At 40.2% G+C, this 23,434-nt stretch overlaps 1 protein-coding gene across 2 annotated transcripts in view; it reads right to left on the bottom strand.

Moving 5' to 3' along the window:
• The window catches only part of LOC136864563 (cyclin-dependent kinase 11B), a 434,451-nt gene that overhangs the window by 353,137 nt on the left and 57,880 nt on the right, over positions 1-23,434 (bottom strand). For both annotated transcript variants that reach the window (XM_067141707.2, XM_067141708.2), the window contains exon 2: positions 17,240-17,393. In XM_067141707.2, coding sequence (XP_066997808.2) covers positions 17,240-17,393 — 154 coding nt within the window. The remainder of the gene's footprint in view (positions 1-17,239; positions 17,394-23,434) is intronic.

Raw genomic sequence — 23,434 nt, 5'->3', positions numbered from 1 at the left:
ATACTGTGATCTTTCATATTTTTAAAATCACCACTCAAACTTAATCGTCTATTAATGTCATTCCACATCATTTTCCAATACAGCATACAACTCGTAATTTAACCAATCAGTCAGGGAACAATAATTGTACAGTACTACCAGTAAGTTGTTATTCTTACAAAATTCACATTTCCGTAGCATCCAGGAGTGTTCAAGGTGTATTTTGATTTGGAGTTATCATCACTACAGCATTAATTTAGGACTTAAAAGTTGACTAAACACACAATTTTTACCATTGCTATCTTGAGATTATAGTCAGCAGAAAATGAGTCCCTTCATAACAACATAGTGTAGGTATAAAATGTCATACGAAATTGTGCTTTGTAACGTTGTTATATGAAGCCCTCAGAATACAAGTTAAACATTTGCTAATTTATATTTAAATACATACAGAAAATTAAGATATTTCTATATGAATAATAAAATGAATCTATCTTTTAATAGTTTGGTTACAAATGACAGCACTTCATCAAAGCATTGAAACAAATGGCCATTTTGTCAGAAGATTAGTGAAGCAAGTCCACCACACTTAACAATTTTACTTCATGTTTGTTATGTTCAGTAATTAGTTTTGTTCATTCTATAATGAAATTAATAATTATTTGAATTATACTAAAAGCACAGAGGGGGTTAAATGGACCACTTTGTTACTGACCCATCCAAGGCTATTGAAAAGGAATTTCATAAGAGACTGACAAAAATTAGGATTATTGGACTAGACAAAATGATTGGTTGGCTAATTTCTAGAAAATAGAACTCGGAGAAATAGAGTAGCTTAAGCATTATCTGATCCAGTAGTGACTGAATGAATGGCATATGGCCTCTGGAGGGGTCTGGTGCAGGTCTCTTGAGCTGACGCCTTATAGCTGACGCCTTATAGCTGACCCATGCATCTGTGAGGATAGAGGTCTACCTATAATGAATTCCAATGCTGAAGACCCAGCTCCCAAGCCATAGGAATTAACCAACAAAAGTTAAAATCCTCGCCAAAGCCAGGAATCGAACCCAGAACCCCTTGGACCAAAGGCCATCACACTAACCATTTAGCCATGAAGCTGGACATCCTGCAGTGATTAAGAATGGGGTTCCACAAGGCAGTATTATTGGACCCTTATGATTTCTTATAAATAATATGCAAAAAGAACTAGAATAACAGATAAGAATTTTTGCGAATCATGTTATACTGCATCTACACAATGACATGCCAGAAGTCATGGGATAGAGATCTAGTGTCATGTAGGCCCTCCTTTAGTTAGGTCAAGTGCAGTGTAACTTGTCATGGCATCAATTCCACAAGTGGAAGAAACACCTGTGGAGAGATTCTGAAGCGTGCCATTTGGATAGCTACCTGGTATAGCTGCCTACTATTTTTTTTTTTTTTTTTGCTTTACGTCGCACCGACACAGATATGTCTTACGGCAATGATGGGATAGGAAAGGCCTAGGAATTGGACGGAAGCGGCAATGGCCTTAATTAAGGTAAGCCCCGGCATTTGCCTGGTGTGAAAATGGGAAACCATGAAAAACCATCTTCAGGGTCTACTATTTGTAGGTGCAGGGCCTTGGGTGGGAAGGGACCTCACCACCACATCCCATAAATGCTGAACAGGGTTCATATCAGGCTAAAGACGTGTCTACAACTGTTGTTGAAACTCACAAGAACACTCCTCGAACCAATTCTGAACAACATGGGCCTAATGATACGGCACATTATCCTGCTGGCATATTTCATCGTAGCAGGGATATGTGAAGACCATGAAGGGTAGCAAGTGGTCACCGAACAGTTCAACATAGCATTCACTGGTTAACGACCTGTTTGCCTGGATCAGCAGATCCGGCCCATGCCATGTCAACACACCCCACACCATTATGGAGCTACCACCAGCCTGTATGCTGCCTTGTTGACAACTGAGACATATGGCACCATGGGGCCTGCGCCATAACCAAACCCTACCATCAGCTCGAAACAACTGGAACAGTAACTCATTGGACCACGCTACATGTCGCCAGTCCTCCAGGGTTCAATTAGCGAGGTCACGCACCCAGGTGAAAACGCTATGCCTAGTGTTGTGGTGTTAACAAGGGCACTCTGATAAGTCTTCTCTTGCCATATCAACTAACATTAAAGAACACTGCACTGACCTGCTGGATATGCTTATGGTACCTCCTACATTGATTATTATTATTATTATTATTATTATTATTATTATTATTATTATTATTATTATTATTATATTTATTTATTTATTTATTTATTTATTTATTTATTTATTTATTTATTTATTTATTTATTCATTTATTTATTTATTTATTTACCATAAATCATACAGATTATATGGATGGTCAAGTGAAAAAGGGCAAGACCCATGTACATTAGTTGCTTCACAGACCTACTAAGCCAATGGATAAAATAATTGCATTATTCACATATTTACACTCAAAGAGTAATTCATTCACTCAACGACATTTTCTCTCCCTTTCACTCCCGTCCATGCACACACAGAGATTTACATCTTTTCAATCAATCAATCAATCAATCAATCAATCAATCAATCAATCAATCAATCAATACTGATCTGCATTTAGGGCAGTCGCCCAGGTGGCAGATTCCCTATCTGTTGCTTTCCTAGCCTTTCCCTAAATGATTTCAAAGAAATTGGAAATTTATTGAACGTCTCCCTTGGTAAGTTATTCCAATCCCTAACTCCCCTTCCTATAAATGAATATTTGCCCCAGTTTGTCCTCTTGAATTCCAACTTTATCTTCCTATTGTGATCTTTGCTACTTTTATAAACGCCATTCAAACTTATTCGTCTACTAATGTCATTCCACGCCAACTCTCCGCTGACAGCTCGGAACATACCACTTAGTCGAGCAGCTCTTCTTCTTTCTCTCAATTCTTCCCAACCCAAACATTGCAACATTTTTGTAACGCTACTCTTTTGTCGGAAATCACCCAGAACAAATCGAGCTGCTTTTCTTTGGATTTTTTCCAGTTCTTGAATCAGGTAATCCTGGTGAGGGTCCCATACACTGGAACCATACTCTAGTTGGGGTCTTACCAGAGACTTATATGCCCTCTCCTTTACATCCTTACTACAACCCCTAAACACCCTCATAACCATGTGCAGAGATCTGTACCCTTTATTTACAATCCCATTTATGTGATTACCTCAATGAAGATCTTTCCTTATATTAACACCTAAATACTTACAATGATCCCCAAAAGGAACTTTCACCCCATCAACGCAGTAATTAAAACTGAGAGGACTTTTCCTATTTGTGAAACTCACAACCTGACTTTTAACCCCGTTTATCATCATACCATTGCCTGCTGTCCATCTCGCAACATTTTCGAGGTCACGCTGCAGTTGCTCACAATCTTGTAACTTATTTATCACTCTATAGAGAATAACATCATCCGCAAAAAGCCTTACCTCCGATTCCACTCCTTTACTCATACCATTTATATATATAAGAAAACATAAAGGTCCGATAATACTGCCTTGAGGAATTCCCCTCTTAATTATTACAGGGTCAGATAAAGCTTCACCTACCCTAATTTTCTGAGATCTGTTTTCTAGAAATATAGCAACCCATTCAGTCACTCTTTTGTCTAGTCCAATTGCACTCATTTTTGCCAGTAGTCTCCCATGATCCACCCTATCAAATGCTTTAGACAGGTCAATCGCAATACAGTCCATTTGACCTCCAGAATCCAAGATATCTGCTATATCTTGCTGGAATCCTACAAGTTGAGCTTCAGTGGAATAACCTTTCCTAAAACCTAATTGCCTTCTATCGAACCAGTTGTTAATTTAGCAAACATGTCTAATATAATCAGAAAGAATGCCTTCCCAAAGCTTACATACAATGCATGTCAAACTTACTGGCCTGTAATTTTCAGCTTTATGTCTATCACCCTTTCCTTTATACACAGGGGCTACTATAGCAACTCTCCATTCATCTGGTATAGCTCCTCCGACCAAACAATAATCAAATAAGTACTTCAGATATGGTACTATATCCCAACCCATTGTCTTTAGTATATCCCCAGAAATCTGATCAATTCCAGCCGCTTTTCTAGTTTTCAACTTTTGTATCTTATTGTAAATGTGATTGTTATCATATGTAAATTTTATTACTTCTTTGGCTTTAGTCTCCTCCTCTATCTCGACATTTTCCTTGTAACCAACAATCTTTACATACTGCTGACTGAATACTTCTGCCTTTTGAAGATCCTCACATACACACTCCCCTTGTTCATTAATTATTCCTGGAATGTCCTTCTTGGAACCTGTTTCTGCCTGAAAATACCTATACATACCCTACCATTTTTCACTAAAATTCGTATGACTGCCAATTATGCTTGCCATCATGTTATCCTTAGCTGCCTTCTTTGCTAGATTCAATTTTCTAGTAAGTTCCTTCAATTTCTCCTTACTTCCACAGCCATTTCTAACTCTATTTCTTTCCAGTCTGCACCTCCTTCTTAGTCTCTTTATTTCTCTATTATAATAAGGTGGGTCTTTACAATTCCTTACCACCCTTAATGGTACAAACCTGTTTTCGCATTCCTCAACAATTTCTTTAAACCCATCCCAGAGTCTGTTTACACTTTTATTTACCGTTTTCCACCGATCATAATTTACTTTTTAGAAACTGCCTCATGCCTGCTTTATCAGCCATATGGTACTGCCTAACAGTCCTACTTTTAAGACCTTCCTTTCTATCACATTTATTTTTAACTACCACAAAAACAGCTTCATGATCACTAATACCATCTATTACTTCAGTTTCCCTATAGAGCTCATCTGGCTTTATCAGCACCACATCCAGGATATTTTTCCCTCTGGTTGGTTCCATCACTTTCTGAATCAGCTGTCCTTCCCATATTAACTTATTTGCCATTTGTTGGTCATGCTTCCTGTCGTTCGCATTTCCTTCCCAATTGACATCTGGCAAATTCAGATCTCCCGTTACAATCACATTTCTTTCCATGTCGTTTCCCACATAGCTGACTATCCTATCAAATAATTCCGAATCCGCGTCAGTGCTACCCTTTCCCGATCTGTACACTCCAAATATATCAAGTTGCCTATTATCTTTAGAAATGAGCCTTACACCTAGAATTTCATGTGTCTCATCTTTAACTTTTTCGTAGCTTACAAATTCTTCTTTCACCAGAATGAACACTCCCCCTCCCACCTTTCCTATCCTATCTCTATGATACGCACTCCAGTGCCGTGAGAAAATTTCTGCATCCATTATATCATTTCTCAGCATGATTCAACTCCTATTACAATATCTGGTAAATATATATCTATTAAATTACTTAATTCTATTCCTTTCCTTACAATACTTCTACAGTTCAACACTAACAATTTTATGTCATCCCTACTTGATTTCCAGTTCCCTGTTCCCTTATCACCGCTCCCTAGGCCATCCCGTTTCCCTGAATGTACCTCCCTATTACCCTTCCAAACAAATTTCCTAACTTATACGTACCACTGCGGTTTAAATGAAGGCCATCTGAGCGCAGATCCCTATCTCCTACCCACCCATTAGGATCTAGAAATTTCACTCCCAGTTTCCCACATACCCACTCCATAGTCTCATTTAAATCCCCAATCACCCTCCAGTCAGTATCCCTTCTACACAGTATTCCACTAATAACAATCTCCGCTTTCTTAAACTTCACCCGTGCTGCATTTACTAGATCCCACACATCTCCAACTATGTTGGTACTTATATCAGCTTGCCTTACGTTGTTGGTACCAACGTGAAACACTACCACCTTCTCCTTCCCCTCCTCCCTCTCTTCTACTTTCCTCAACATCTGCCTCAACCTAATTCCTGGATAACACTCTACCCTGGTACCCTTTCCTCCACACACTTTCCCCACGTGTCTAACGATGGAATCCCCCATGACCAGAGCCTCAACCCTACCCACCTCATCTGATCCCCTCCCCTCCTGGTCAGCCCTATCTTCTCTCACTGCTGCAGAAGCTACTTCCTCCTCCCTTTTCTCCTTCCCAGGACCCTGTTCCACCTGTCTTTTCCTATCCTTTACTCTACGTTTTCCTTTCCTACCTTTTCCCTTCCTCCTACTTCCACACATCTCACCAACAGTTCCCTGTCCCTCATCTTCCCTCTGTTGTTCTACCTGGAGTGACTCGTACCGATTTCGCACAGACACCTGTCCTGAATTCTGATCCTGAATAGAGCCCTTAGCCTGCAATCTCCTTCCCCTTAGAACATTAGACCACCTGTCTTCTACAACTCCTCCCTTTCCTTCCCCTCCCTCTTGTACACCTACTGTAACCTGTACATTGTTTGAGGGAGTCCTATCTTCCTTCCTGTCTTCTGTGAGAATCCTAATTATCTCCCTCAAACTTTCCAACTCCTCCCTCATACCCCTCAATGCCTCGCTACACCCACAGTAAGTACACTCGCGCTCCTTAGCCATTCTTTACGGGGAAAAATGAAATTAAAAATAAAATAACTTATTTGCAAAAAAATAAATGAACGGAGGGATATATTGTCTGGGATAGTACACAACAATAAGGTAATTAATATACGACTACACTACAATATTACTTAGTCGTGCTCTATTTTTTTTATCCTACAACCCCTGACAGGATAAAAACTGCTGTTAATTACTGAATATCAAAAGTAATAGCCTACACAAGAACTACACAATTCCAAACTGCAATTAAGCCTATTCTAATTACAACAACAGTATTTTAGTAAGAGTTTCTACGGATACCTCTACTACACCAGTACTACACAAATATTTTACATTTACATGGTTTGTAAACTCTGTTAGAGGCAAGGCTTTTATTTTTGGTAGTAGCTCATTCTAGAGATGTGCGGAGCGGCCGTAGTAGCCGGATTGGTAGGAGGTGGTGCGGGAAAATGGAGGGACAAGATTAACACCTCTGCGGGCAGAGGAAAAGGATAGGGAAAGGCGGGGAAACGCGTGAAGGTTAATGGAGCAGCGAGGGATTTTCGGAGGTAAAGATTTGAAATGGAACCTGCAGACGGAAGGGGCAAGGCGAAAAGTTATAAAAGTCATGGGATTTCTTAACAGGAACCTAAAAGGCTTCAAATCAGGGACCCTACGAACAGCCTACCTCAGTATGGTAAGACGCATACTAACTATGGTTTTCCTGCCTGGAGTCCCACCACAGTCACAAATGTTAACAAACTTCAGAAAATACAGAATCGGGCAGAAAGGCTAATAACTTACTGCTCCCATCTTCATTTGGCTAACCTCCCCACAATAGAAACCATTGTCAAAAGAACAGACTTGATCTTCCTCCAAAAATCCCTCGTTGCTCCATTAACCTTCACACGTTTCACCGCCTTTCCCTATTATTACATTCTTATTTAGTCCATGTGTTCTCTATACAGTTTCTTGATCTACTTATCCTAATATATTTACATTTATTCTTCGAACACCATACAGATAAATTTTGTAGGTCTGATTGTAGTTTTTGACTGTCTTCTATGTTCTTTATACTTTTATACAGAACAGTGTCATCTGCATATTGTGCAATGTTTGTGGTTACACATCTGGGAAGATCAAGCACAAACACGACGTGCAGCAGGGGACCGGTCACAGAACCTTGAATTGCACCAGATGTCACTTTTGATACGTTGTGACCGGGCCCCTCCGTACACCACACACTGTGTTCGACCTTCCGGGAAGGACCTACCTCACCCAGATCAATAATCTGACTTGTATACCAAGCTGTTGTAGCCTTAACAGAAGTCGTTCATGTGACACTTGGTCGAAGGCTTTGCTCCAGTCAAGTGATAGGCAGGCTACCTGAATCACACCTGGTTGATCCAAGTAACACTGCCAGTCGTCAACGACTTTTGTTAAGCAGGTTGCACAAGAACTCCCTGGGAGGAATCCATGCTGAGTATAGCCCATCCGGTCTCCTTCTCGTAAGAATTCAAACACGTTCCTTGCTACTAATCGCTCCATACTCTCACAAATGAGTTATGTTATTGCCACCGGCCTATAATTATCAATGTTATCTCTTCCTCCACTTTTGAAAATTGGTACTATGTTTGCACACTTCCATTCACTGGGTACACAGCCACTGTTAATTGGTAAGTTGAACAGGGTGCACAAGGAGGGGGCTAATGCTTCAACGCACTGCACTAAAATAATTGCAGGTATGTTGTCCGGCCCAGAAGCAGCACGTGGTCGAGTCTTTCGGAGGCTGTTAATTATCTCGTACTCCGTGAAGTAAAGGTTGGAGGAGGAGAGGGGTGATGGATGAGTTGTGTTCGGGTACATATTTGTACTTTTCCCTGGCTCATTAAAATTTCCTTTAAATTTCTCCCTGAACGCTGTGGCAATGACCTCGGAGGAGATAACAGTTGTTCCGTTGGAGCAGAATGCACTTGGTGCTGAGTTGTCATGTTTTCTATTCAGGAATTTCCACATGTCTTTGCTGTTGCCACTTATCTTGTATATGTACCTTTTGTATTCTTCACGGATGAGTTGCTTGGTTATGTTCCTCGCGCATTTACAGTATATTTGTCCCACATAAGATTGCTTGTATCCTGTTTCCATCTTCTGTAGACAGCATTCCTTTTGCGTATCATTTTGATGATTTCTTTTGTGATCCATGGAGAGATTTTCTTCATACAGAATTTTACTTTAGGCACCGCTTTGTCAACACAATGAAAGAAACTTTCTTGCAATCTAGACACCACCGAATTGATGTCCACAGTGTTTAAAGATAATGGGGTGGGTAGATCTTTTCTGAGAAGGTATGATAGTAGTTCCCAGTCAGCTTTTTTGTAGTTATAAGACTTCCTTATTACACATTTTTACTGGTGGTTTCTTGTATTTTAGGGTGGCTGTAACTGCTAGGTGGTCAGAAAAGCTGGGGAAGACTTGTGTCTTCAATACTGAGAATGGTAGTTTGGTAAGGAATAAATCTAGTGTGGAGCAAGAGGTTTCCATTATACGGGTTGGTTCAGTAATTAATCGGTCAAGGAACAGGTCGTAGAATGCTGTAAGGAAAGTTTCTGCTAATGGGTTGATGGGAATAGGCGGGAGGTGAGGACAATTGTGCTGCCAGTCACTTCCAAGTTAAAATCCCCAGTTATATATATATATATATATATATATATCTTTATATCAGTGTTGGATATTTTGTACACGGCTTAGAGACAGTAGTAATTCCTCACTGATGTCACTGGGGGACTTCGGAAATCGGTGCACAGAAGCCAAAAGAAACTTGCTTCCAGCGCACGTGAATTCCACCCCTTTGTTTCCAGCTGCTGGAGGTGCACAGGGTTGAATTCGGGTTTCATCGCAATAAGTGTCCCTCCACCTGAGGTCCATGATCAATCTTTCCTAAATACTGTGTATGAATGAGGTATCACTTGTGTCATATATTGACGAATTTAGCCAGGATTCACTAACGCATACAACTGATGGGTCTAAAGAGGCAAGAGTGGCCTGGATTGCCTGTTTTCGCTTTGCACATTTCAGGCTACGAGCATTAAATGGAGAACACCATAACTGTCCTGTTACCTGCAGTCCAACGTTCTGAATTGCTCAACTCACTATTTACACTGCTTGATGTTGTGTTAAAAAATGGTTCTGAGAATTGAGGAAAACTACATTTCCAACATGACCATGTCTGTACTCCTGAATTAATTTTCATCAGTAGCAATGTATTAATTTTTGCACATGTTCTGTGAACTGGCGAGTGACAAGATGTACACGTCACAAATAATCGATTCACACAACCTTTAGAATTACATACGTTTGAGTTTGGTCCTGCGTTCAATTCCACATCTCCACTAAGAACAACGGAAAGTATCACAAGGTGGAGTAATGGTGCGGGTGGTTTCGCAACCTTGCTCCCCGCCTGGCACCCCCTACCCCTTGTTGCGGTAGGCCATAGACCTTCACTTCCACACCACCTCCAAGAATTAATTTCACAATTAGATGCCACTAACAGGCATTCTTTAATTTCTAAATCCGTGCACAATTCTCGGTTTGTCAAGAAGTGCTTCAGTACTATTTTCACAGAAGTTATTACACTTTTTACCATTAAAAACACGAAAAAACTCTGAGAACTCTTATCACTACAGAGCTGCTTGCCGCCGTCTTGTCAGCACGTGCAAGTGATTTGTCTGTTAACATGGACAATTCTAGCCAGACGACACTAATTGTGATCATTAAGCAACCATTGTCGGCCACTGTGCTGCTCACAGTGTGTACTAATGCCTTCCATGAAGTATTCCTGACACTAATATGACACCATCGATCAAGAAACGCTAAATGTAAGCACAACTTCGTAATAGATTGTTCCATCCATCTGAACCCCCCCACCATCATGCCTATCTGAAAGACAATATTTCACATCGCCCTGCCACTACCAGCACAGACAGTGGGGTTTTTTGGTGGTTTTTTTTTTTTTTTTTGCTATTTGCTTTACGTCGCACCGACACAGATAGGTCTTATGGCAACGATGGGACAGGAAAGGCTTAGGAATGGGAAGGAAGTGGCTGTGGCCTTAATTAAGGTACAGTCCCAGCATTTTCCTGGTGTGAAAATGGGAAACCACGGAAAACCATCTTCAGGGCTGCCGACAGTGGGGTTCGAACCCCCTATCTCCCAGATGCGAGCCCACAGCTGCACGCTCCTAAATGCACGGCCAACTCGCCCGATAGAGACGGTGTTTACACTCACTCTTAAGATGTCAGATTCCTTCTCATAAAGGTCTAGGCTAAATACGGCTATATCCATAAATACTGCAATACCGTGAATTTTGACATGTCAGTGAAAATGGTATAAAATAAAATCCTTCATCCTGTCTGTCTGTTCGGGCTAATTTCTAGATTAATGGGATGGATTTTGATGCGGTTCTCACCATTCTATAAAGCATTTCTCGAGAAAGGTTTCTGTGTAGAAACATTCATCTATGATTTGTTAAGAAGGAAGCCATACTTTTCAGTGTCGACTCAGTTAATGTAACATTAAATCTTTTCAGTCTCTCAAACAGTAAATATACCACCTATAACACTATAACAGATCTGTAAAAAACCACACTATTAAACAAAAAATGATGTGTTTTGTCCTTGAAAGAACATCATCAAATACTATCAACTCACACTTTTGTTTTAATTCATGTTTGTTGTTTTCAAAATGTAGAAATATTCTATGTTTAGATTCTGTTTGTACCCTTTCATACCTGAAAGTTACAACGAAATGCTCCAATAGTACTGCTATAGTCCTCTCTCCTTGCTACTCCGACAAAGAGTGTGAGGTGGTGTAATACTCTGTCCATGAAATTTGTACCATTCTTGCAGAGGAACAATACCACAGACCTTTGTGCTCTCTTTTATGTATCCATGCATAATATCAGTTAATTTTCCATGTGTCTGGTCTTAGCATATATGTCAAGGACACCAATTAGCCCACTAGTACCTCAGTACCAATATTAATCGGTACTGTGGTGCAGTAGTGTTGCCATGTCAGTCTAAGTTTCACTTACAAAATTATATAGCCAGGCAAACAATTTTTGGAAGAAGTAGCTGTAGTTTCATGTTGGCCACAAAATAACAACAACAAACAGTAGCATACTAATTGTAACGGATTCGGCTTACCTGTGCCTCATCCAGCTTTTGCCTCCGCACTCCACCTAATGTGTCGAAAGACTGCCAGCTTTCTTCTATGCCAGCACACCAGACTACATCATCGGCACTAGACTCTACTCCTAAGTTCCAGCATGTTCTTCAGCGTGTGTATGTGCAGGGGCATCATAATTTCCCCTCTGCCTCTCCTCTCTCCATGTGCCTACATAAGCCGGCTCTATCTGCCTACTACTTGAGAGTCTTTCTATGACAACTGGAGAGAGAGGATGATGTTTATCATACTGATGTCATTTTTTACTTATTTTCTGAACCTTTCCACACCAGCATGGAACTTGAGGTAATGTAACTTGATTTTGTGCGTTATGCATTCATGTGGCTGAATACACAACCCAGCATGATTTTTGTGGCAAAACATATGATAAGTGATTTTAACTAAATAAGGTCTCCTGATATCAGAAATGTCATTGCTTCTTTTGTAACACATCTAGTTTTCATGTCAATTGCCATTTTCTGTCTGAAAATGTGTCACTGCAGCTCAGTGCTGCTTTGTGATAACAGCGAATTGGCTGTTGTTAGTGTGGCCGCTGTTTGCTTTGTTATTGTTGCGTGCATTTGTCAATCCAAACCTCCTCCATATTTTAAGGTAAAATTAGGAGACATGGAAAAGTCGTGGGCTCCCCACGTAATTTGTAAAATGTGCCTTGAGAGGAGAATTGGGAAAAGTAAGGCCCTTCTATTTGGGAAAGGGATGGTTTGGCGCAAGCCCCAGGACCATAGCAGTGACTGTTACTTCTGCCTGTGTAAAATAGCAGGATTCAATAAGAGAAACAAGGACAGTATCGTGTACCCGAATTTAAAGTCGGCGATGACACCTGTTCCTCATGGACCGGAAATTCCACTACCTTCACCTCCTACCAGTTCACCTCACTGTGACTCTAAGGATTCCTCAAATTCCGATGACAAGCAAGGTGATATGGATTTTTCACCAGCCACAGATGCAGTAAGTCCACAATTATTTAAACAGTCTGAGTTGAGTGACCTGAAACGAGACCTTGGTCTCATGAAGGAAAAAAGTGAACTGCTAGGACCACGACTGAAAGAAAAAATCTTATTGTGCCTGGAACCACCTTTTCTTGGTATAACCACAGAGATAAGGAGTTCAGGATGATGTTCTGACCAACTGCTGAGGCATTCCAGGATTGACAGAACAGCTAGGGAGGGATTACAATTCTGAAGAATGGAGACTGTAATATTCTTCAAGCGATCATTCCTTCATGACTTTTTTTTCTCATTTTGATAGTCATCTTCACAATTGCTCTTGTCGATATGAGCTGATGACCACACGGCATTTAACCTTATGACAATCAAGACAGAAACCACCACCATCGCCAGTTAACACGATTGGACAATATTTCCATGTTAACTGGGTTCGGTGTTGATACTGCCTAAACAACAAAAATCTAAGTTCACCTGAGAATTAAATGTTAGGCCTTCCCCTAAACTAATATTTCACCCATTTATAGCCTAGTGCCTTATTCCTGACTCTACATACCGATTTTCATTAAATTCTATCGAGCCATTTTCTCATCGCTCGATCGAGTTAAAAACAGCACAGTTTCTCACTTCTACTTTTCACAAACAGCACTGTACTAGGCTGCCTTTCAAATCATGCCAAGTTTCAGAAATGGAAGGATCCAGCCACAAACAGCACTGAACACTGCTCTACTGCTGTCCGTTAAGTGAGCAATTTCCCCATTCCTATAAGTATAACATATAACACAGCAGGGATAGAATAGCTGCAATACTGTGATGAACCAGTGTGTCACATGCCAGTAATTATCAGACCATGTATGAAGCAGAGGAATGCCATGCTATAAAAAGAATGTTACCTAACTCCCCAGTCTGTTGTTGCTTGAGTCATCAGTCCATAGACTGGGTTGATGCAGCTTTCATGCCACCCTATCCTGTGCTAACCTTTTCATTTTTTCTTAACAACAAGAATTGAAATTCACGAGTATCTCTGTTATCATAGCCAGTACAGTAAAAATGTATAAGACATAAATGATTGGAAATTAAATTTTATATAACTTCAGTTATGCAGTATCTATCGATGGGACCACTAACAACATAAGTATTTGAGTATTAAATTTTAGGTCTTTCCCTAAACTACCATTTCACTCAGCGTGAATAAAATTATTTATGGTCTAGATTGTAGCGACTTATTCCCCGACTTTACATACCTATTTTAATTAAATTATCTTCAACCGTTTTGTCATGATGCGCGTGCGTACTTACGTACATACATTCGTAGATACATACAGGCAGAAATGACAGAAAATTAAAAAGTTAATTTCCTTGTTACTGTGGACAACACCGATATAGAAATACCATTCCTTTTAAATTCTGAGCAATGTACAGACAAAACTCTAATTTTATACATAGAGATTTTGCTCGGAGCAGATGAAAACACTTCCATGGCAATGCTTTTTACCACTCAATCAGCCACTTGTACATGATTATGATAATACATCTACCACTAAAAGAAGGTTAATTACCCCTACTCAGAACATGCAGAAATCCATCTGTCCAGCACACTGTACTGTTCACTCATAGTATACTTGCACTGATCTGAAAAGGAAGAATCTATTTTCTCAGTGTAGCGAGGTATTGGCGGTAACATTGTCAACTGGTTTATTGTCATTAAGCTACAACAGGTGGAAGTTGGCACCACAAGTGGTAGGTTCTGTCTGAAAGCGTGTTGGGGTAATTGCTCTAGTCAAAGACGTGTGACAGCACCTATCTCCAAACTTATGCTGACAGGATCCAATTGCCAGCCTTTCTGGTCAGCACTTGTGAAATTCTAAGTAGGTAGTGTGTTTCCATGAAAGTATATTAGTCAAAGTATATTAGTCTTGAATAGGTCTTGACTGGCTTACTGTACTGAGAATCTGAGGATAGCCATAACTGTTCAAGAATGAGATGAAGTTTATATTGTCATATGAACTTCCTTTCTTAAACGCATGGGCAGATGACCTTAGATGATGTTAGGCCGCTTTAAACAACAAGCATCATCATCATCATCATCATCATCATCATCATCATCATCATAAACATGCCTCCCACTTCGTGGATCACTGACCTATGCAATACTCAATAAAGAAAATCATCTTGTTCATTCCAATAATTCTGAAAGTCCTCAGTAATGGTTGTTCTCCAAACTTTATCATCCTTCATCAATAAACATGGGATCCAGCAATAACAAATGTTTCAAGGACCTATGCATGCAAACTTTTCCTATACTGCATTGTGTCTTACTGCAAGTATTTCTGCAACAGTATCCACAGCAAAAGGTATATCTTCTTTAATGATAGTGAGAACTCTTTTCATGTTGAATTCAGTAGAGTTTACACACCATGGCTACAAAGCCATCTTGGATACTTGCAGTTTCATCTTTGAAATATTTCATTCATCTTCTAAATCTGCCCATGTACACATCCCCCAAACATGCCAAAGTCCGCTTCAGGAATTTCCTCAATAATAAGGAATTTAATGACAGCTAGTTGCCAAAATATAACATTACAGTCAGTCATTTTGTAATACCTTTCTGTGCTCAAGCAATCAAAGTTAACCTGTCAGCGTGGAGTGCAGAGCACTGCTCGTCATGCAGTGAGCATTGCGTGCGGTGGAGTGATGAACACTGCTCACATGGTACACGTGTGTACTCTACTGAGATCTAGTGGTTATGATCGAAGCTGTTTGTATTTTTAACTCATTTCTCCTTGAAGCGAAAGGTTTGAGCTTTCGAACGATATACCTTGATCCCCATTTCGATAGTGTTTTGTAACTGAAATTCAAGTGATATTTCAAGGAATGTTTATCTCTCCCACCAGGGGCAAGCACTGTTCTTGCCTGCTATTTGGCGACTACTATGCACCCTTCCTACATTATACCTTCATTTCCTCTCGGGGAAGAACCTGCCTGACAACAGGATCATAAATTTTATCTATTCAGGGCTCTCGAGACTATTTTTTCCCGTCCTTTTTCCGTATCACACATCTTGCATTCCGTCGATCTTGAGTAGAGATAGCTTTGATAAACAAGTGCAGGTTATCGAGCTTGAAAATAGAGGATGTTTTAGAACAGTTGAGTGGTTCTGACGAAAGTTTGTTAAATTCAGGTGGTGATTTGAGTGATGTGGTTGACATCGCTGTACGCAAAGTCCTCAGTTCGGAATCAGATACGATTGACAGTGCGCAGAACGGCTAATACATTTCGGTGAGAAAACATGTCTCATTACGTGGGTCAAATAGAACAGTTTATAGGGAACCCAGGACCTCAGAATGAAGCAGTTGGGGAAAAATGTGATGGTGTAACGGATTTTGATGATGATGATGGTGATGATGCTTGTTGTTTAAAGGGGCCTAACTTCTAGGTCATCGGCCCCGAAGTGACGGATTTTAAGACGTTCTTTACGGGCAAGGTAGTGAAACTAATATTTCGTGAAACAAGTTTTATACGCTGAGGAAAGAATCCGATCTAGGGGCTTATTAGCATTTTGTTCCAGAATGCGGGATTGGAAACCAGTCACAAAGGACGAGATATATGTTGTGATTGCTCTTTATATGCTAATGGCTATAATACAAAAGCCTACACTACAAAGCTATTTTTCTAAAAGCTCCATTCTGTCTACGCCAATTTTTGGGTCAGTTATTTCAACTAATGTATCTGAATCAATCAGTAATTTTATGCATTTCAACAATGAGGCACTTGATACACATCAGGGACTCTCCAAAATTGAAAATTTTTCCAATTGTGTTGTGTACTTCAAACAGAACATTCGGAGAGAGACAGTGTTTCGGTGTCCAGACTGCGAAGCAGGTCTCTGCATTGAGGGATGCTTCAAGATGTTCCACACCAAACTCAACTGATGAGGTAAAATAGCATCATATTTTCTAAAGGAATGGAGTTTTCTCAACATGCATGTGAAAGTTTTATTGAAATACATAAAATAGCACCAAAGATGCATTGTTTTGTATAAAGCCTTGCACGAGCCTGGGAAAGTTTAAACACCACGCTCAGAACACTTCCCACAGCACAGAGACGACCGGGCATTTAAATCCACTGCACTAAGCGGTTAATGATGACAATACCACAATGCACTGTGTGATTATGCAATTGGTTATACCTGATAGATGGATTCCAATTTATTTATTTTTTCTTGTTGCTCATTAATTTAAGCATGACCCACATAATTCTCACTATCCACAGTCAAAAGCAAACTATGTCACCAATTACCTGTTCATAATGTTCCTTATAGTGCTCTCATTGCTCCAACATCCTTGTATTCACAAGGCCACAATATGACTTAAGTAATATAATAATTTTCCAATTTAAAATATCAATTTACTAACAATACAACAAAGTAGAATTGAAATAAACTTGTGCTTTTGACCACTAAAATGTAACAGTTCAACAGAACTCAGACTACAAAAACAAAGAGTACAAAATTACAGATTAAAAAACTTCATTAAAATTTGTAGATGTATAAGCTATGGTTAACTCACATGTTCACGTCTACTGCTACTTTCACGATCCAAGTGTTTGTCCCGCTTACTGCCTACATTTCTTGAACTACTCTTGTGGTGATGAATTATTGCTGCTTGTGGCGGCTTTATATCCAAAGAATCAGCAGTGTCGTCTGCTTCTTCCTCTGAAATTCTGGAATTTTAACATGTTATATTGCATTAGAATATGATGTGCAACAATCTTGTCTAAAGCAATTGCATGGATTTCAAAGTCAATAAATGGTAATGACTTCACAACTATTCTTGATGGTAACAAACTTACCTCACTGAAGCACTTGGAATCAATTTTGATTGGTCACCTTCAGGAACTAACTTCCAGGACAGGAACACTAGATGTCTTATGTAAGTAACCAACATCATGGTTACGAAGACAATTTTGAATGATGTGGTCATACAGTACATGTAATTTGAATTGTGTCAGTTCATTGAGAATGTTGATGCTTGGAAACACAGTGTGCATATTTTTCATATCGTTCACAGGTACTAGGGATGTGTCCCTTAGACCTGATGTTGAGAATTACCATGCTTGTGTTAATGTCTGGGTATTTGTGTCCTGTACCTACAGCATGCCTAGCAAATGCAGCCTTTGCTTTATGTTTGAGTTCTCTGATGTTTTTTGACAACTTCACTTCAAAATCTTGACTTTTTTTTCGGTCATTATAAGATTTGGCACATTCCCTGGATTGGAGATTTCTAACACCACATATGCTATATATGTACAGTATGTGTGCTGAATTTTTGTTTCTACATTGAATTCTATTAAGTTTTCTGTTATTTGTTCTGAATGTTGTCTTGTTCCTGATCCACTAGTTATTTACTGAACATAGCCAATCAAAATTGGTTGAAAGGACTCCAATCAAATAATTTGTTTACCATCAAAAACAGTAGTTAAGCTGTTATCATTCATTGTTACTTTTTATCATAACTACATAATGGGTGTCAACAATGAAGAAATTCAATGTAATTTCTAAAAAGTGATTTCAAATCAAATATACACTGCCTGACAAAAAGAAGTTAAGCAACCAGAAGGAGTGGTCGAAAGCGAATGAAACTACATATGGTTAAAGACCAGGTGCCTTTACTGAACTGATTAGAACATGGGATGAAAGAGACAAGGCCACTGGCAGTTACAGGTGGAATGCTGGTGTCAGTTCGGTAGGGTGTCGCACTCCTGCTGGCCGCAATGCATGCCCTTATGTGGTTTGGAATGGTGTCAAACAGCCTTTGGATCCTCTCATGAGGCAAGTTCATCCATAGCTGTTGCAGCTGTCCCTCCAGATCCCACAGCTTGGTACTGAGACGGAGTCCCCTTCCACATGTGTTCAATGATGGAGAGGTCCAGGGATCTTGCCGGCAATGCGACGACCTCAACATGCTCTAGGTAGTTCATAGACACATGTGCAGTGTGTGGACATGCATTATCTTGTTAGAACACTGTCCCAGGGTGCTATGTCATAACAGGTAGGACGTGCAGACGCAGAATGTCTGTCACGTATCACTGTGCCGTCAAAGTCTGCTGAAGCACTATTAGAGGTGACCTGAACGCATATCCTACAGCTCCTCACACCATGATGCCAGGGATTATGCCTGTGTGTCTTTCCACAATATGGGAAGGATCTGCCCTCTGCCCTTGACGCCAAACCTGCACACGACCGGGCGAGTTGGCCGTGCGGTTAGGAGCGTGCAGCTGTGAGCTCGCATCCAGGAAATAGTGGGTTCGAACCCCACTGTCGGCAGCCCTGAAAATGTTTATCCGTGGTTTCCCATTTTCACACCAGGCAAATGCTGGGGCTGTGCCTTAATTAAGGCCACGGCCACTTCCTTCCCATTCCTAGGCCTTTCCTGTCCCATCGTCGCCATAAGACCTATCTGTGTCGGTGCGACGTAAAGCAAATAGCAAAATAAAAACCTACACACGATGGTCATCGGAGGTTATGGAGAAGCGGGACTCAACAGTTTATGTGATGCAAAGCCAGTCGTCCTCTGTCCATGCCTCCTGGCAAAGGCACCACTTCAAACGCAGGTGTTGGTGTTCTGGTGTCAATGGCAAACGACAGGGCGGATCCAAGTCATCAAGACACCGTGTGAGAACTTTCAGGATGCTGCAGAGTCTCTAGTACATGTTCGCGGATGGTGGGTGCCGAAGTTATGGGATCGCGCAATGCTTGGCACACCATATGATGATCCTCCCTCGGGATGGTGCTTCCTGGTCGACCCAAACCTGCACAACGTGACTGAGTGCCCTCATGTACCCACTGAGTCTAACGTCGGGCCACTGTGACATCTGAATGCCCCACATGCCTGGCAATTGCACAATATTACAAACCAGCTTCATGCAGTCCCGCAACGCAGCCTCTGTCAAATGCTGTCAATTGCTGGATAGACTGTCTAACCCGACTGCGAGGCATCGTGGGTGCTTCATACTGTACGTAGTTCTCTCTGCGAGTCTTGCTTAACTGTCTGACTCACAGCAGTTGACTGATAACAACTTATCAACAACAGGATGGTGTCATCACGAATGCACTCTGGTGGGTGTTCTACACATTACAGATCCTTATAAATATAATAATTCACTCACACATCAATGGAATGCACATATACTGAAATGGGACAACATTGGACCACTCATTCTGGGTGCTTAAACGTTTTTTGTTAGGCAGTAGATTCTAGTGCAGGAATAAAATGAGGATTTTGAAATATTCGAGAAATAAGAAGCTCAAAGAACAGTAACCACAGTAACTATTCTTTATTCTCGGTTCTGTACCACTTAAGAGCCTACCAGGCAAAAGGACATCCCACCAGTTGCAACATTACAGTTTGTAATCTTTAAGATTCTCAATCAAAAATTCCACCTTTACAATACAAGTAGTGGAATTCTTTATTAAGAACTTTAAAGATTATACTATTGACAATACAAGTTTAAAAGGAAATTCATTTCTTGTATTAAGTAAAATTTGTGATAATTTCTTTTAAATATAAATTTTAATCTTCACTAACCTGGAAACAATAGAGCTATATTTGCTCAATAACCTAACTAATGAAATTGTTTCCTACCGATGATTTAATAATAGGAAAAATTAATTAGGCTACACATGATTATGGATGTGACAGTAAAAGGACATCACTTTTGTGTCTTCCGAGTTCAATGCATGATTTTTATGAATCTTTCCACTTGAAGGATGTCACTATTTTTATACATATACCCAAGGTTTTACCACTTCTGATACCACTAGCAGAGAGTAATGAATAAATCATCTGATATATTAATTTTGTAATCAATGGTTATTGGCATGACATATACCTCAACACATTATTTTCTAGCCAATGTCAGCATATTTTCAATATATTCTCAAAGATAATGTTAGAAAGGGTTCCTTCGTTACATTTTATTTGCTTTTCATGTGTTGCGTGTTGTTCAGAGCTCTTGGTTGAGGTAATCTGGATACGAGTTGATATTGTGACTTCCAAGATATTTCATTGTAATATATCCAAACTTTCCATGACCTCTCCAGATATTTTAATTGCAATGAATCGTTTTCCCTATTCATGACAAGTCTATCAATCTGTTAATTTTGCCAAGAAATATTTTTGGGAGCAGTACATACTTTTGCAATTGAATAGTACTAATTCAAAGGAAAATTAATCACTTTGATTGAAATAAAAACAAGGCACATTTATGTACATAATGAGGTACACAAAATGTCCTGTATTCTATGGTTTAGCCCTACTGCAAATTAGCAATCTATTCTGCTGCTTCACATAAACACTTAAATAATCCATGTTTCCGATTGTATAAGGGTTGCCCAAAATAATTTGAGACTTTACTGGTTTCTGTAATGGTTTACTCTTTGGAATGCATAAACATACAGGAAGTTAAAAATGATGTACAGATGATACAGCTACCTAAATATAGTCATCTAGTTTGTTAAAGCAAGTGTCCCAGCAGTCCACTTCATGAAAGATATCCTGAGTGAACAACATCTGTGGTTGGCGGTGGTACCATTCTTCAGTAGTATCACAGACTCACTGTTGCTTGCGAAGCAGCATACCTTGATTGTTTTCTCTTTTTCAATTTATCATCAAGCTGTCCACTGTACCTGAATGCATTTTGGCAAGTCCTTACTCATAAATTATGAAATGCCCCACACCATCTGAGCACTGTACAGCATGATATACATTCATTCCCACACACATCCTTCATCTATATCTATATAAGAGTTTTGTGTGTACATTGCTCAGAATTTGAAAAGATTGGTATTTCTGTATTGGTCATGTCCATAGTAACAAGGAAATGCACTATTTACTTTTCCGTAATTTCTGTCTGTCTGTCTGTCTGTCTGTCTGTCTGTCTGTCTGTCTGTCTGAATGAATGTATGTATGTATACGCATCACAAGAAAACGGCTGAAGAGAATTTACTGAAAATCGGTATGTGAAATCGAGGGATGAGCCACTACAATCTAGGCTATACATAATTTTACTCACGCTGAACGAAATGGTAGTATAGGGGAAGACCTAAATACTGCATAACTAAAGTTATATACAATTAAATTTCCGATCATTTATGTCATACATTGTTACTGTAGGTACCGGCTTTAATAACACAGATATTCAAGAATTTGTATGAGGATTGGGTTAAAAGTCATGGCAACTTTTTTTTTTTCTTGTAGATATGTGAATGGATCAAAAACATATATGTGCCGTGTGGAAGTTCTGCAGGCATAGTGTGTATGCCAACAGATGGCTCTGTGATAGCTGGTAGTAGCAAAGTGAGGGCTGTAAAATCAGTCAGTTGGTGAGTGTCGTGCGAGATGGAAGTAACCCATGTTGCACGTTTACATCAAAATAGCCTTTCTCCAAGGGAGAAATGCAATGGAATGTCACAGTTAATTAGTGGAAGCCCTTGGGAATAATGCCCTACCATACCGTACAGTAGCACGGTGGGTAGGAAAGTTTCAGCAAGGACGTTTGTCAACCAGTAATGAGCGACGTTCGAGACGACTTGTCAATGTGCGGACCAAAGTCGCACGTGCCGTCATCGAGCAGCTCCTGGATGAAGACAGACGATGGACATTACTGGAGTTAGACGGGGCAAGTGGTATCGAGAAACGCACTGTCCACAGGATATTGCGTAATGAGCTGCAACTGCGCAAAATCACATCCCGGTGGGTACCGCATGCACTGACAGAAGTTCAAAGGTGGGTGCGCTATGCAATATGCTCCGACCACCTTGCATGCTGGCAACAGGACAACAATCAATTCTTGTCACGAATAATCGCCATCGATGAATTTTGGGCATCAGTCCGCGGAGTGGCGACATGCTGGATCACCAAGGAGGCAGAAGGTCCGTCAGAATCCTTCCCCAGTCAAATTGATGGTGATCGTCGTGTATGACGTCAGGGGTGTCATTGTTTGCCACTTTGTTCCACATAGCAGAACAGTGACCGCACAGTACTACAGGGACTTCCTGGTGCGACAGGTACGATGTAGCGTTCAGGAGAAATATCCGGATCTTGTGGACAGTGCAATAAACCTGCACGACAATGCAAAACCACATAAAGCAGAGTGTGTAGGGCAGCTACTGCAACGTTGGGGATGGGAAGAATTGGAGCACGCACCGTACTCTCCCGACATTTCGCCCTGTGACTTTGATCTCATTCAAAAGATTAAGGAACCACTACGTGGTAGGCGGTTTGCAACACGAGAGGACATTGCTAATGATGTGAGCCAACAGGTGATCCGATTCACACATGATGCAGCAAATGCTGAGGCAGATGGTATTCAGCGCCTCCCACATCGTTGGCAGCATGTGGTGTCAGTAGCAGGGGACTACTCTGAGGGTCTTTATGCCCAGGTTTGTCATGTCAACTTTATGTGTACTGTGTTGTCATTCTTTTGCACCGGAAATAGCATATTGCCCTGTATATTACCTAGATAAATTAGTGTGTTACAATATTTTAGTGCTATTCATTGTCCACACATGTAGTTAACACCTTGTCCTTTCGTCTGTATATGTCACATTTTCCAACCGGACTGGTATCTTCAAGAAAAAAAATAGTTGCCATGACTTTTGCCCCAACCCTCGTATTTTTGTTGCTAAGTCCCTATCAACATGGAGCCACGAGAAAATGGGAAAACAGAATTTAATTAAAATCTATATATAGAGTTGGGGAATA

This window comes from Anabrus simplex, chromosome 2 (genome assembly GCF_040414725.1).
Source record: "Anabrus simplex isolate iqAnaSimp1 chromosome 2, ASM4041472v1, whole genome shotgun sequence".
In the NCBI taxonomy this organism is placed as follows: Eukaryota; Metazoa; Arthropoda; class Insecta; order Orthoptera; family Tettigoniidae; genus Anabrus; species Anabrus simplex.
The sequence above is the reverse complement of the archived record's forward strand: the minus strand, read 5'-3'. Positions and strand labels throughout refer to the sequence as shown.